We start from the raw sequence: 14791 nt of genomic DNA, 5'->3' as shown, positions 1-14791 counted from the left end.
AGGTCCATATTTGGCCCATCGGTCAATACTTGCCGATTTCTACTGCACTTTCTGCCTGTCATCATCCGAGAGCTCGGATGCTTATTTACAAAGAAATTTCTTTAGGAGACTGACACGTGACTCTAACCTTTACGGAAAATATAAAGCAGTGCTTACTCATCTGATTATGTTCAATATAGAAATTGGCGGCCGTGGCTCAGTGGTTAGTGGGTCGTCAAATAACCGGAAGGTTGGCAATTAGATTCCCACTCTCACCGCTCAAAAAGATTGGTGAACTGACAGCTGGAGGGGTGGCGATCCACCTCCTTGCCACGGCCGAGGTGCCTTTAGGCAAGGCACTGTACAACCATGCTCCTCGGGCACCCACTGAATGGCTGCCCACCGCTCCAGGGTATATGGCGTCTGTCTCCATGAGTGTGTGACCATGTGCATTCAACAGGTGCCAACCTGGATGGGTTAAATGCAGAGGAGTCATTTTGTGTATTTACATGCATCTACATGATAATAAAGTCTCTTAATCTAATCAATAAGAGGAGCCGAGCCCAACACAGACGAAGAGTTTCTGCATTTATGCTTCTGTGTTTCAAACTACATCAGAGTACAATGGTTTTTCTAAAAGTGAGTCCTTTGACTCCATAGGTGAGAGGAGTGGTTGTGAATGTTACCCGTCCATCACTCTTTACAGGAATGCAGAGCTGATCCCATTTTAGGCATCAACAGGCCTTCGTCTCTGACTGTAGACATTCTCATAATCCTCAAAGAAACCTCTGAGTCCTCCTTAGCCTCTAACTCTGTCCCCCTGAGCGGCGCATTCCTCTTCAAACACCCTCCCAGAGCATCCTTTTTTTTTTTAAAAAAAGGAGAGATGGTTTGCGATGGACGGATAGTGGAGGTCTCTTTAATGTGTTGTTGGAGGTCCGCAGATTACTTTCCTTTGACATCTCTCTCAGTGCTGCAGGCTGTCAGCTATGTCTTTCCCTCCCCTCTTCTGACAGTTCCGCAGCTTTTCTTGAGTCAGAACGTGACGAGAACGCCAAATCTTCATTTGAGTCATTTAATCAAGTCACTTAGCAGCATCTGTCAGATAAAAATGGTTGTTGAGAAGGCACTGAAACATTTCAGTTATTCTTTTTTTTTAATTTGTCTAATAGAAACGGAGTGCTTCTGTGTTCGTTTCTGTTTTTAAAAACTGTCAATTATCTGTAAAAAATGTAGTCTATACTGGATAAATCCTCTGCAATCAAGTAGAAATATTCTCACTTTTTAATTTTTTTTCTTAAAAGCACACAAATAGATTTAATAGATATACTTGAACAGATTTCAATTGGAGGTTGGTGATTTTACCCACGACAGGCTGTTCATTTTCATTCTGGTTTAAACTGGTATTTGTTTAGGGGTCCTAAGCCATTCTTCTAACTTTAAAGACTGACCTAAAAGTGAAATTCACATGTTGCATTGTGGGAAATGTAGTACAGGGAGAAAAGGTTGTAATATCTGTGTATTTGCTGTATCTGTGTGTACCTCAGACATGCAGCAGTCTATAAACCACCCATTTCACAAATTTAAGAGTTGTTTTTCCAAGGATATCGTTGAAATTTTACATCAACAAACTGACGTAATCAGAATTTAAGGTATCATTTATTATTACATCCATTTTAACATGGAAAGGTGCTAACTTGCATTCAAGCAACAGAGCCGGAGTGACAGCATTCACATCGTGAAATTTGGAGAGTTGAAACCAGAAATGGTTCAGAAACGAGACACCCTGCTGCAGAGTAATTTCTCACAGGTTAGGTTTTGGACCAAATAATCAAGAGATATGAACCTTTTGTGAAGACTGTCTGCATTTCATCGGCTCAGTCAGACAAACACAAACACCTGTTTACATGTAGCTCTGAGCTACATATACAACCCAAAAATAATGATACACAAGCAATCGATATTAACTTATGTACCCTAATTCTTGGCATCAGCTTGGAAGACCTGAAGTCTACCATTTTGTACCACTGGTGCAGCTTAAAATTCGTTATCTTGTTCGTGTAGAAGATTATTGGTGAAACAGGAAACTGGTTGATGATTTATACAAAATGATCTTACCTTTGGGGTCCGATGCCGTCAGCTCTGATGCTCTCAATAACGCATGTCACAACAGTTGCAGGTGTCTCCAGTTGTTTCTCCAGGTGTGACTCAATCAAAGCTCTGTTCAAACACAAACAACCGTGCAGCTGTGCCACTGACTGTTTGTATCAGATTCACTGTCTCCAGGGGATGAATCCCAACAACCCAACAACATCCATACTTGATGAATCCAAACCACCACTGCATTGAGCTGAAATTACCATCGAATACATTGATAACCAAACAGCTACTAAACACATTTAATTCCCATCTGTCTCATCAGTAACAATAATCCTGAAGCTACTTCAGAATAAATGTGTACTTCCGGTAGAAATTCTGCTCCCGTGCTACTCTAAATCCCTTAATTTCTCATTAATAAAATAGTTCTGGGTAATGGTTAAGCATCTGAAGAGGAGAATTTTCAGTGCTTGACGTATCACTCGGGATCTTCTGTGTGATTTCTGTCCTTTTGTCCCTGAACTGTTTGTCTTCATAGTGCAGAATGCTAATCTCAGTTGCAGTTGAGAAGACTCCCTGAGGAATTCACCTGCAAAGATAATGCGGAGCTCTAATCCCTTCCAGTTATTGTCTGCTCTTCTAGTCACACGTAGGTTTAGAGAACGAGTTGCTAAGTGGACGCTGAGTGGAATCCACTGATTGCTTTTCCGAAACAAAGCGTTTGTTTTGTGTGATCTGTGTTGATGTGACCTGACAGGGAATTATCTGCTTATATATTACGTGGCTTTATAGAGCTTTAATCATGATGCAGATGTATGTAAACTGTAGGATTACAAAGGCTTACACAGTAAAATGTCTTCAATAAGAGCTTGAGGATGAACAGGAAATGTATAAATCTCCAATTTTCTATGAGTAAGTTAGTAGACATACCAAACACATCTTGAAAATTCAGCATTTACCGATTAAATAGTGAATTCAGCGCTAAAAAACTCAAGTCTTTGTGGTGAACCGTATAATGTCAAGTACAGCTTCAGATGATTTACCCGTTTCAGGGACCCCTGGGAAAAATTGCTGCTCTTATCCGCATTAATCCTAAACAAAAGCACTGAGCAAGTGAAAGATTGCCTACTTTCTAAAAAAAAGCACAAGTAAAACAAGTACAAATGTTCCAAGCAAATGTTTGGGAGTACAGCATTTTCCACATTTTTGGGAAGTTTCAAAGCCAGTATTCCTTTCACTTGCAAAAGAAATCGGAGGTGATCATTTGTAAAAATACTACATTTTGACTTACTAAACAAGACGGCACAGTGTTGCCTTCATGCCTCTTAAAAATGAATCTCATCTTCAACCCAATTAGCTTGTCAGGGTACTTTTGACCAGGGGTGCCCAAACTTTTTCATGCACATGGACATCAAGATGTAAATGATACACACTGAGCTTCTGAATGTTTTTCTTGCTCAGTTTCCCAGTAAAACTGTGTCCTCATCTAATCATCGTCCACAAATGCAGAGATTCCTAAAGGAAACCATTATTTCATAATAACTGAAGCACCTGATCAGTAATCTGTAATAATCTGCAATGGATTACATGTTGAAAGTAACCAGGGGAGAGCAACCCGCCTATAAACTTGTCAGCGATGGCCTTGATGCTGCACGTCTCTGGCCTGACAGCGATAAGAGTTAAGCTGTATTGAAGCTGGCTGGATGCAGAGATCAAAGTATGAAGAAAAACCCTACCAGTCAGGCACTTGAGATCAAATACTTGATGCTGCTAGGTGGTCATAGCCAGCCTGAGGGCTTCAGGATCCCCCAAAACAACCGACTTCTGGTGTTCTGCCTGACCTCTGAGTCTGTGTTATCTCCATATAAACATAAAGGATCGTAAAGGATCGCTAATTAGACCTGTAGTTGTCGGTCTACCAAAACAGATCCAAATTAAAGATACTAAACTGTGTCATTACACATCACACATTATTGTAAATGTCTTCTATGTGCCACATTGCTAAAAAGTACAGTGGACTTTGAACGTATGAGAATAGTGAATATAACATTTTGAATTAATTTAGTTCTCCCACACAAAGCTCTGGATTTGTCATGCTGACAAAAAGCAGGGACTTCGACAAACTGATGCAACAAAACCAAAATCACACTACTGGTGAATCCTACCTTGAAGGTAAAAAGGTTAAGAAAGGGACACGAGGTTCATCAAAAACATTTTGGTCCTTGTGGTGAAATTTACACGCTGAAAAGCGCTCTGAAGAAAAAATTCAGCATTAAGCCTCCCCTGTGAAGGGTTATTTGGGAATATTTTGGAAAAGATGGTAAAATTGGCTGAAACTGCAAAGGTTTAGCTTCAGGGTTCCCCGAAATCTGAAGGGTAAAAAGATCAAAAGAATGGCAGATGGTAAAAAATGCATCACTTACCTGACCATGAAGTTGAGGATGGATGAACATTATCAGAAACCACATGGCAAAATACTTTGGTTTTGGGCCGTTTGGAATAATTTGTATCAGATTGGGCACCAGTATGCCAGTACAAATCAGGATGATTTATCTGAATAACTGCAAGAATCTCTTAGCTTTCCACATTTTTGTGCACTGTAAATGAGTATGGAATACAGATGAATGGAGTGACCATGCTTGAAAGCCTCCCAGGTGTTAGTTAGTTACTGTTAGCTAACATTGTGAATCATTTCAAGCACAGCAGCTTTATTCATCTATATTTAATCAATCTTCACGGTGCTACATGTCGTATTTTTTTGAGCCAATCGCTGATTCCTGGAAGCAAGTTCAGCCAATGTTGATCACAAGCTATTTGAAGCCTTTAGATTTTTTTTAACTGGCCATTTTAATGACCACCAATTAAAATTTTATACTTAATGTAACTGTTCTGTTACAGGTTCGTCTTGTGATCTGAAATCAGGTGTGAGCAAAAGAACCAGACATCCATTCATTCAAAGCCCCAGAAGTATCCCATTATCCAGGGAAAAAAAAACAAAAAAAACTTTTTCGTGAGAAAACTGGAGAACTGATCTTGTCTCAAAGAAAACAAAAGGGCTATTTGTCAAGAAAATGAGGCAAATGATCCTGTTATCACATGAGAACACATTTAGCTGTTTCAAGAGTATTTAAATGATTATAATAATTTCATTCATTGCCCGGGTCCTGTGGCTGCAGAACGAGCCCAAACCATCAGCCCTCCACCACCATGCTTGACAGCTGGTTTGAGGTGCTTGTCCTGATATGCTGTGTTTGGTTTTCTCCAAATGTGCTGCTGTGCATTATGACCAAACATATCCACTTTGGTCTTGTCTGTCAAAAACGAAGTGTTTCAGGACCGCACTGGTTTGTTCAGATAGAGCTTTACACACCTACGCTGTGCTGCCATGTTCTTTTTCGAGAGAAGAGGCTTTCTCCTGCAATCCTTCCTATCACTGTGCTGTCGTGAACTTTAAAATTCTCTCTGTAGAATGATGGACTCCAAATAGTTTGGAAATGGCCTAATACCCCTTCACAGATCGATGGGCAGCAATAATTTAGTCTAAGATAATTTCTGATGTCTTTCCTCCTTGGCATCGTGTTAGCACACACCTGAATGCTTCAGTCCAGCAAACTGATTAAACTTCCACTTTTATAGTGGTGCTCACACCGGCTGATGATCAATTCATCCATGCATTGATGAGCAGCACCTGACCTCTTAATTCCAATGGAAGCGGGAAGGATGGACTTAGTTCGTTGCACACTATTTCCACATTTTGGCTTAGCTTTTCTTAAATAATCACACAGCGCAATATGCCACATGCAAATGATTTCAACTAAGTAAGTTATTTTTGAGTAATTTGGGCATTAACTGGTTCTCAAGTAGTTACTTTTGTAATACCCTACGGGCCAATAGTTTTCACTTACCCCCGCTCCGTCATTGACACATGCAGTTCCTCTTTAGGACCCTGGGGAGGAACAGTCGTCCCTTTGGTGAGTTCATTTACAATGAAGCTCGGAATTTGGAGCTCGGAACAATGTGTCCCCAAAGTTGAGTACTCCCAGCGCATCCCAGCCTTATAAACATACAAAAACATATGTAACTACTGTTTACGTGAGTAGCAGATAGCATGAATTCTATGTAGGGCTGGTAAGATTAATCCAACTTTCCGAGCTGGATCCGACTTCACATGGGGTTCAGATTAAAAATCTGACTTGGATCTAGGAACTTTTGTCATCCGTGTACAACTGGAACGCATCATTAGTTGAATTAGTCAAAGTAACGGGACATTAATCATCGGTTTTATCGGTGATGTTTGCCGCCTTAAGTACAGACGGGATGGGTGGGATAGATAGGGGTCACTATGAATCTAGGGGGTCATGTTCCCCTCTTCGTCCCCAGTGCCATCTGCTCCCATGTTTACCTAATTCAACACCTGATTTTTTTCCCCCTCTATTACATTCAAACATGTAAAGCCTTAGAAGTAAAAGAGGGTGTACTTTCTTTTTCACGTACCTGCATGTTTGTGTGGATGTAAAATAACTTTGTGCAAAGGCAGGCGAACATTTGTTTGTTGCAATCAGTCCTCAGTGTGCTTAAAGGACTCTTTCAAAAGCCACGTTTATAAAAATGACTCGAGGAACAAGCAGCGTTCTGCTGTTAACTATCCGATATTGTGTGTGGCGAATGAACCTGTCAATCACCATCATCATCAGAATAAATTGGACGTTTCTCAGATACCATTATTGATTCATTTCTATCTCAGCCTGCCACACCGCAGCACTGACCAGAATATTGATCATTAGGACCTATCACAACCTCCTCCGGAGCATCATTCCACTTTTTTCTTAGAATACCTTTTATAAACGGAAGAGAAAGCCAGTTAAATTTCAGTTAAATAGATTCGACATACAGGTTTCAGGCTGATTTTTTTTTTAAACTTTCCACCAAAGCTTAAGAGAGAATCTCGGAGGTTAGAGAGTCCAAAGAATTTTGCACATCAGTTTATTTAGATGCCATATTGGATTCCAGCTGACTCTGAAGCTTTTTGCGTGAACTGAATGATTAGCTTCTGATATCTGTACACTGCAAACGTGACAAAATTATAAAATTTTTTAAAAACCCTCCTTTTTTATGACTTTAAAAATCATAACACATCTTCATTATCAGTAGAATTACTTAATAAAACCTCAAGCGCATGACTCCATAAAAGAAACACACTGCTGAATGAATTTGGAAGTCTTATAATCTGTTTACTTTGACAAACTGGCCAAAATTCGGGGGCCTATATGTTTGCTAAAAGCAGCAGCAGCAGCTGATTCTTTTAATGCCACATCTGACCACGGGGCTCCTGAAATGTCAGGCCGCCAACGGCCATGGAAAAGAAAGAAAGAAAGAAATGAAAAGAAAGAACGAAATAAAAGAAAGGGAAAAAAAACACAAATTTTCTTCCCCACTCATATGAAATTTGTTGATCAATTCACCTTGTAGATCACTGTGACCTTTTGATCTTTCCGTGCTTATGCTTACACACATACTGTTATTTGCTTTTTCCTTTTTCCCTTCCTTTATTTATATAGATCAAAAAGAGGGGAAAAAAAAACCCATGCCGTTACTTATTAGTATTCCATCTCAATCGTGTTTAATTTAGCCTGCAATGACGTAAAGAAACGGCCAGATTGACACACTTTGACTGGAATTTGCCGCCACACTTCAAACAAAAGTGATCCATATGGACAAAAAAATGTAAATGTAAATGTTTATTTTGAGCGTCTCTGCTTGAACGCGCATGCACACGCGTTTCTGAATGATCGTAAATGACTTACAAACACATAGCTGGCTTTCATCAGGAAAATAGCACAAACTCTACAGATGGGAGGAGGACTGTTGATATAATCAAAGACACAAGTATTTCATTTGAAGGCAGAAAAAGTTCCTCAGCTTGAAATGTGCTCTTTTTTTTGTCTGAAAATGCTCCAAAAAGGTTTTTAAATAATAACAATAATTTTAAAAAAATAATAATTACAAGATACAAGTCCATGAGCAGTGACTTCATTTTTTACTTTTTCATTTATTAAACCATGGACAATGACAGTTTACTTTCAGAACAAGGCTGAGAGAATCTAGCTACTATTATTGACCACTTTTTTTTTTTTTTACTCATATTTATTAAAACCAATCTGAACATGAAAAATGCACTTGTTTTGTATCAAAATGATTTAATACAGACTTTAATATGAGGCAGGTGTGTAGGACACCTGCTAAAAACACGTATTCACTTCCAGTCCGTGGTTTTGACCTGAAGGTCAGCTCAGATGATTCTATTTTACAGTGACAACGCGCCTTTTCTTATTTCCGGAGGAGAACACCTGTCAGGTTTCTGCTCGGAAATATTTTGGAAACACATTAAAAGTGGTCTATTCCACTTGTTTTAAATGGTTCAGTGTTAGTTCTATGGCCGTTTTTAAGCGGCGTACGGAGTCCAGACTCTCAGAAATCACTGATGGGACTTGACAAAAAGAAGTTTGAAAAGAAAAAAAGTGTCTAAAATGGCAACGTGTCCAGGAATAACTTATCTATTATTGCGGGCGGCGGGACCAGATCCTCCAGCTTCAGGTAGAAAATCCTCTGCAGGCCCTGGATGCACAGAGTGCGAAGTTCGGGGAGCTTCTCCAGAAGCCTGGAAAGGTGATCGGACCAGCGGCTCGAGTCTCCTCCGTCCGAGCACGCTGTGCCGTCGTCCCTCAAGCACTTGACCACGTTGTTCTGAAGCTCCTGCACGCGCTTCGGCTCCTTCAGCCCGTGCCGCTCTACCATTTCAAAATAGTAGTGTTAGAAGTTAACGACGACACACGGAGGTATTTAACCTTCTTTGAACTAGAGCTAAAAGATTAACTTATTGGTTTATGGTAATATTATCTGAATGTGTGAGATTAGTTTGCTGTTGACCAGAGTTCTGGTGGCGTGACGCATTCAAAGGCTTTTAAACTGAAATACAAACAAAACTATGCCAACGGTTTAAATTTTAGCAAATTTTTTTTCAACTATATATCAACAAATTGCTTGTTGACAACCCGTTATCCTATTAGTCAACTATTAATGTACTTTATATGATAATTGTACAATAAGTGTCTGTTTTTATCTTATTATTTAAACATTTTATCCCATGGGCAGTCTTATGAAGATAAATTAGCCTAGCTATCAATTCCACTCCTCATGTTCTCCAAGTCCTCATATACCTTAAACTAGTCATATCAACTATCTATACCAGATTGTTTATGAACGATTCAATATAATTTACCTCTCAATTATAGCCCTTTATTGAACATTCTTTGCACTTACTTATCTATTTTCTAATTAGGTAAGTCTAACTTACCAACTATTGGCCTTTGGCTGTGAATTACTCGGCTCACGTTTAGGTTAGATTTTAAGTTTTTTGGGGTTACTCTTATTTTTCTTGCGACTGAATGTTGCACACAAAACACAATTTAAACCGAACAATTACAATTCTAAGACTCAGCAAAGAGCTCAGACTGGAGCACTTCTGTTGACTTAAATTAGCAAATAAAACATAAAACATGACTAAACCAAGTTTTTGCTCACCAGTGACTAGGGCGAGGGTGCATATGCAAGAGAAGGTGGACACGTCCAGGTTCATCCGCTGCAGGTTGCCGGAGAATTCAACAATACTGTCAATCCACTCCCCAAAGCCCCGCAGGCACTGCAGTCGATGCCACACCGATCCATCGCAGAAGATCAGCTTTCCTTCTTCCGGGTTGGATCTGAAACATTATGAGAGTTTGTGCTAAAAGTAAAAGAAAAATAGTTGAAAAGGTAGGAATGAATGTCACCAGTCTGGTTACCTTTAATGCGTAAGGGTGTTGCAGAGAAATCTGCTCAGATATGCATTTGTGTTTCAAAACTAAAGGATAGCTTGACATTCTAGGCACAATGACATTTATCTACTTTATGTGGCTTGACTGCTGACTTGGGTTTTTGTCCGTCAGTCTAATGCATGGTAGAGGGTGAGTTCTTCACCTGTATGATAGTCGTAACACAAAAAGCTCCAGGAAAGCTGAGAAAAAAAGAAGGTCTTGGTCATGTTTTGGTAGGGAAGAAAAGCCCGGGATCCTTTGTGCCCAACCACGAATGACTTCCATCGATCTGGTCAGAAGGTCATAAAACTGACGGACGTGCTGAGCATCGTCTCGCAGAGGAGTTCCTGGATTCTCCTTGAACTACAAGTGAAAGTTCAAAAGTGGGTTCAGGTTGGGAGTTAATAGGAATACCATAAAATACAGCTTTATTCCGGATCAGTTTTTGGGGTATGACTAAATTCAGCCCCTTTGTTAGGTGACAGTATTGGCTTTGCTTACTTTAGAGTAGTCAAGGCGAGAAGGTGGAGGGTTTGATTCCACATGCGCCCTGATGAGGGCGCTCAGGAGGGTGCTACTGGGTAAAGACAAGTCTGAAAGAGCTCTCGGCTTGGAAGGCAGTCGACCCCTTCTACCTTTCAAACCGTCTGTTCTCACCACTATAGGGCACAATGAAAAGAGGGAGACATATCTGAGCTTTTAACTCAGAGGCTGCACAAAGATTACACAACTATTCAAGTGACTTGGTTTTGAAGTTTACCTTCTTTGACCATTCCCACTGCCAGACACTTCTGAAAGCGACAATACTGGCATCGGTTCCTCCTGCGTTTGTCTACGGGGCAGCTTTTGGCAGCCAAACACACATACTTGGCATTTTTTTGCACTGTGCGCTGCATGGAGAGAAAGAAGAAATAGATACTATTCAGCAGACTGTTAAAATATATATATATATAAGCTTGAAAAGATATTGAATTTAATATCATGTCTACCTGCCACAAGTTTATGTTGAGAGACATGATTTGTGATTCCCCTTCTATTCATATCTTCACAAATTGCAATGAAGAGGACTTGGTGTCAGTGAGTTTTTTCTATATCACTTTATTTTTTCATCAGTTAATTCCATGTTCCATTTGTCTGATTTATCTGAAATAAACAATTAGGCCCAAACACAAGAGTCCCTAAAACAAGGGCGATAAAATGCAGCATTACACTTTTGTAAATTTCTTAAAGAGCTAATCTTTAAGGGTTATTTTTGTATTTGTTTTTTATCAAGAGTGAGTTAACAAAGGGCTTCAATTGCCCTTTAACAAATTAGAAGCAGCACTTTTGTTCACTTCGGGCCATCTGAGACAGCAGAGGCCATTCAGCAGAGGGACAGGGCAGTCTGGGTAAATACAGGGTCGTGGTCATTCATAAATTGGAGACTCGCCCCCGGGAGTCCCCCTCTGAGAAATGAAGGGGAACGTTTTTATTCATGGCACGGTGGTGGTCATTTTTATACAGGACATTTGCCCGTAAAACGCACCTGTCAAGAGATCAACAGATCGAAACGTGATTCTGGAGTATAATGTCCAATTTAGAAGGCCTGTCGGAGCCCCAGTGGGATTTTTTTTTTTTTAACCCTGTGGCCAATTATTTGAAATTAGAGCAGTATTATGTATGATTATGGAAATAGTTTATGAATCTTGTAGATTATTTTTTCATTCTTTTGAAAGAAATGTTCGCGTGAATCAACACTTTCACGTAATCTTGTTCTTTGTCTGTCCACTGCCTGCAAATGATGCAGTTAAACTTTCTCGAAACAAACCTTGAAGAACCCTTTGCAGCCCTCGCAGGTGCGCACCCCATAGTGCTGGCAGGCTGCGTTATCCCCGCACACCGCGCAAAGCCCCTCCGAGCTCAGCGGTCCTCTGCAGGCGCCGGAAGAAGTCTGGTATTCCATAAAGTGGTGGCTGTGGGCGAGGTGGAGAGGGTGGGGAAACCCCACACCGGCCTGCTTTCCCTGCAGGCCGGAGGAGCCCAAAAGTGTGGAGCTGTCCAGCGGCTGGTGCGCGCCTCCCGCCTCCAGGTTCATCGACACGTGGAGGGATCCGTCAAATTTCATTTGGCAGGCGGACAGGCTCTGGCTTCCGTGTTGCGCATGTTTGAGGGAAAATAATGAAAATCTGGACAGTGCGTTTTTCCTGTGCGCCGCCGCCAAATAGTCCTGGCGAAAACTGTACAGGGAGCTGGAGTCCTCCCAAATGTGTCCCGCTGGAGTCTGGAAGTTCGACGTGATGGATGCGTGCGGTGAGGGAGAGCGGTAATAGTAAACGGAGCTCGGGGGGGAGAGCAGCTCGTCCGACTGGTGCGAGTGATGCTGATTTGGTGGATAGCGTGGACACCCGTGCGCATCCTCCACTTTGACGCACGGTAGCTCCCCTTGAACTGGCATCTGGAAGAGACACGGCGGCTTCACGTCGTACCCGGAGTTAAAACCGTCCACCAAAGGTCCGAAACAAGGGCCGGACGTTGCAGCTGACATCTCGCTGTTCGTAAGATCCATGCTGAACTTGACAAACTCCGGGGTGAGGAAGTCGCAGCTGCGCTCTCCGCCGGCGCTCTGAGAGGCTGGGCTGGCTCCTTGCGGAGAGGAGCCACACTGGGTCTGGACGCACGGCATCACCGCTGCAAACAAAGAGACATAATCCGGTTATTCTAAAGCAATGCAAGCAAAAGGAGATGTTTCAAACTAAAATCATGCACAAGTGAAAAAAAAGTCTATTTGTCTGCCGACACTGGTTTGATTCAAACTTTATAAATGCCTATTTGTCATTTAATGGATAATTTCTTTCTTTTTTAAAAAAAGAAAAAAAGAGTGCAATGGAAAGGGGGTGCGCACCAGCTCGGTTGAAATTTCCACTTGTTGAAACGACTCCTTATACGCAGAGAAATTGCATGAAAGCGGAACACATCTGGACGGGTCTTATTTTCCACAATTACTCGCCACCAGAATGTGCCTGGCGTGGAGCAAGAACAACAGAGCATGTCACAAGCTTTGCACTGACACGAATCCACTGATTTCTTCAGAAAATGAGTAGAGAGCGGAAGAATTCGCAGTACCTTAAACGTCCATCCAGTGCAGGAAGGTGAAAATGAATCCCATCTCGGTTAAAGCTGTGGCTGCGACCAGGAAAAAGTCCTCCTTCTGTCTGCAGAGAGCAGCGGAAATGACTGCTCACTTCACCCACTCTCGGCTTGTAGACTGGGTGCCAGTGGCACCGACAATGTGCCTTTGTTTACGCGGTGCGCACTCTTGTGCCAAACACCATTACGCGTAAGCCACATAGGCTGGTGGGCTGTGACTGTGTTTCAATGTGCTTGTGTGGTGGAGGGGAGGCGTTGACCGGTGTGGACGTAGAAAGCGGTTCGTGCCATTTGGAAACTGTGTCACACATTCTTTGCAGTCAGCGTCACATTTTAGGCACGGACGGATGATGAAACAGTGGGACGGTGGGCGCAGACGTTTACCCCCCCCCCCCTTCCAAAAACAACCTGATACATATATTGTGTTGTCATTGTGTATTTGCGTATCTTTCCAACGTCATGCAACTTTATAAAAACTATTTCTTCATCTATTATCTCCTTGTTTTCTCACTCTCGGCCCAAAATTCCAGCCCAAATTTCCCTATATATTGTCAGAAAAACTGGAATTAGAAGCTACAATTGATCAAAAACAGTTGCAGACATGAATGGGAATGGGGTATTTAAAGTAAAAGGAGAGTTTGTGCAATTCTAATGAGCTTAATGACCCCATTTTTTTCTCTCCAACAGAGTCCAAACTTCCTCCCCTTTTAAATTATGTTTCCACTTCGAATGCTGGCTGGTCCGTTCTTTGTCAAGATGATCCCACGCAGCAATGGTGTTTAAGTTTGGGGGCATTTATCAATCTGATGGCACTTTTCTGCATTCACCGCATCAGTTTTGATTAAAAAAAAACCCCGATACAGTAGGCTGAAATGATGATGGCTGGAGACACCCACTGTTGTACTTCTTGGAATAGGATAACAAGGTCTCATAACAGAATGCGAAATACGTGCTTTGGTCCATGGAAAAATACATCGCAATGCACTAATACGATCCAAAAATGATACATTGTCACAGATCGACACTGCGACACAGCTTCTGTCATGCTTCTGATGACGTTTTCCCATTTTTGGCCTGATGATACTGACGATAGCCATTCTAAGAGGACATAAAGACCCTTATTAAGTTGAGGTGGTGGGTGGCAAGCAAGAGATTCACATCCTGTCTTTCACAACCTATATCCTCACTCCCACCTGTTAATGGCTGTGGTTAGAAGTTAGAGCTGCATTAGGGTTAGATTTACATGTTATAAAGTACATGGCGGTTATTTTATTAATGCTACTTGCCAGAATTCAACAAAAACGCTGGCATCTAAGAATTTTGAAGTCCAGACTGTGAAACTATGTGTTGGACAAGTGGACAGATGTCCATGTTTGATCATTTCTGGTGAGATTGGGATTTGGATTTGGATTCATCACTCCACAAAACCTGTTGCTACAGATTATAAGTCACCTCAGCTGTTTCTTCCCGTTTCCCTTCTTTAAGAATGGCTTCTTGACAGCCACCCTTCCATGGTGAACTTTCCTGATGACACTTCAGTGAGAAGTGGATCAACTGAAGGTCCAGATGTATCTCTCTGGTCCTGTGTGAGGACTTTGCTGGATTTTCACCTTTACTCTTCATGACATCACTGTCCTATTCTGTTCAACTGCAACAGAAAGCTTTTTTTTTCTTTTTTTAGGCCTGCCACTTCTTCTTTTGACGACTCTTTGTATTGAGCTTTTTTGCCCCATTCC

The 14791-nt window shown here is 41.5% G+C and overlaps 1 protein-coding gene across 1 annotated transcript; it reads right to left on the bottom strand.

The window, feature by feature from the left end:
- Window positions 1–8185: 8185 nt before the first annotated feature.
- Window positions 8186–13098, bottom strand: LOC140293087 (nuclear receptor subfamily 4 group A member 2-like). The gene is made up of 8 exons (XM_072379511.1): window positions 13032–13098; window positions 12811–12928; window positions 11737–12596; window positions 10690–10819; window positions 10431–10588; window positions 10093–10292; window positions 9658–9836; window positions 8186–8864 (listed from the first exon to the last, which is right to left on the bottom strand). The coding sequence occupies exons 3-8, from the start codon at window positions 12589–12591 to the stop codon at window positions 8599–8601; spliced, it is 1788 nt and encodes a 595-aa protein (XP_072235612.1). The 5' UTR covers window positions 12592–12596; window positions 12811–12928; window positions 13032–13098; the 3' UTR covers window positions 8186–8598.
- Window positions 13099–14791: the final 1693 nt, after the last annotated feature.

Source organism: Leuresthes tenuis, unplaced genomic scaffold, assembly GCF_036924035.1.
Source record: "Leuresthes tenuis unplaced genomic scaffold, fLeuTen1.0.hap1 SCAF_1, whole genome shotgun sequence".
Taxonomy (NCBI): domain Eukaryota; kingdom Metazoa; phylum Chordata; class Actinopteri; order Atheriniformes; family Atherinopsidae; genus Leuresthes; species Leuresthes tenuis.
This window is presented reverse-complemented; position numbering and strand designations above follow the sequence as displayed.

What these genes read in the sequence shown, in the direction of transcription:
- LOC140293087 (XM_072379511.1), bottom strand. Translation starts at nt 12,591, where the DNA reads ATGCCGTGCGTCCAGACCCAGTGTGGCTCCTCTCCGCAAGGAGCCAGC. An exon ending in AGTGGGAATGGTCAAAGAAG is followed by an intron (nt 10,589 to 10,689) that starts GTAAACTTCAAA and finishes TGTGCCCTATAG; the next exon opens with TGGTGAGAACAGACGGTTTG. An exon ending in GTGTTACGACTATCATACAG is followed by an intron (nt 9,837 to 10,092) that starts GTGAAGAACTCA and finishes ATAATGTTTCAG; the next exon opens with ATCCAACCCGGAAGAAGGAA.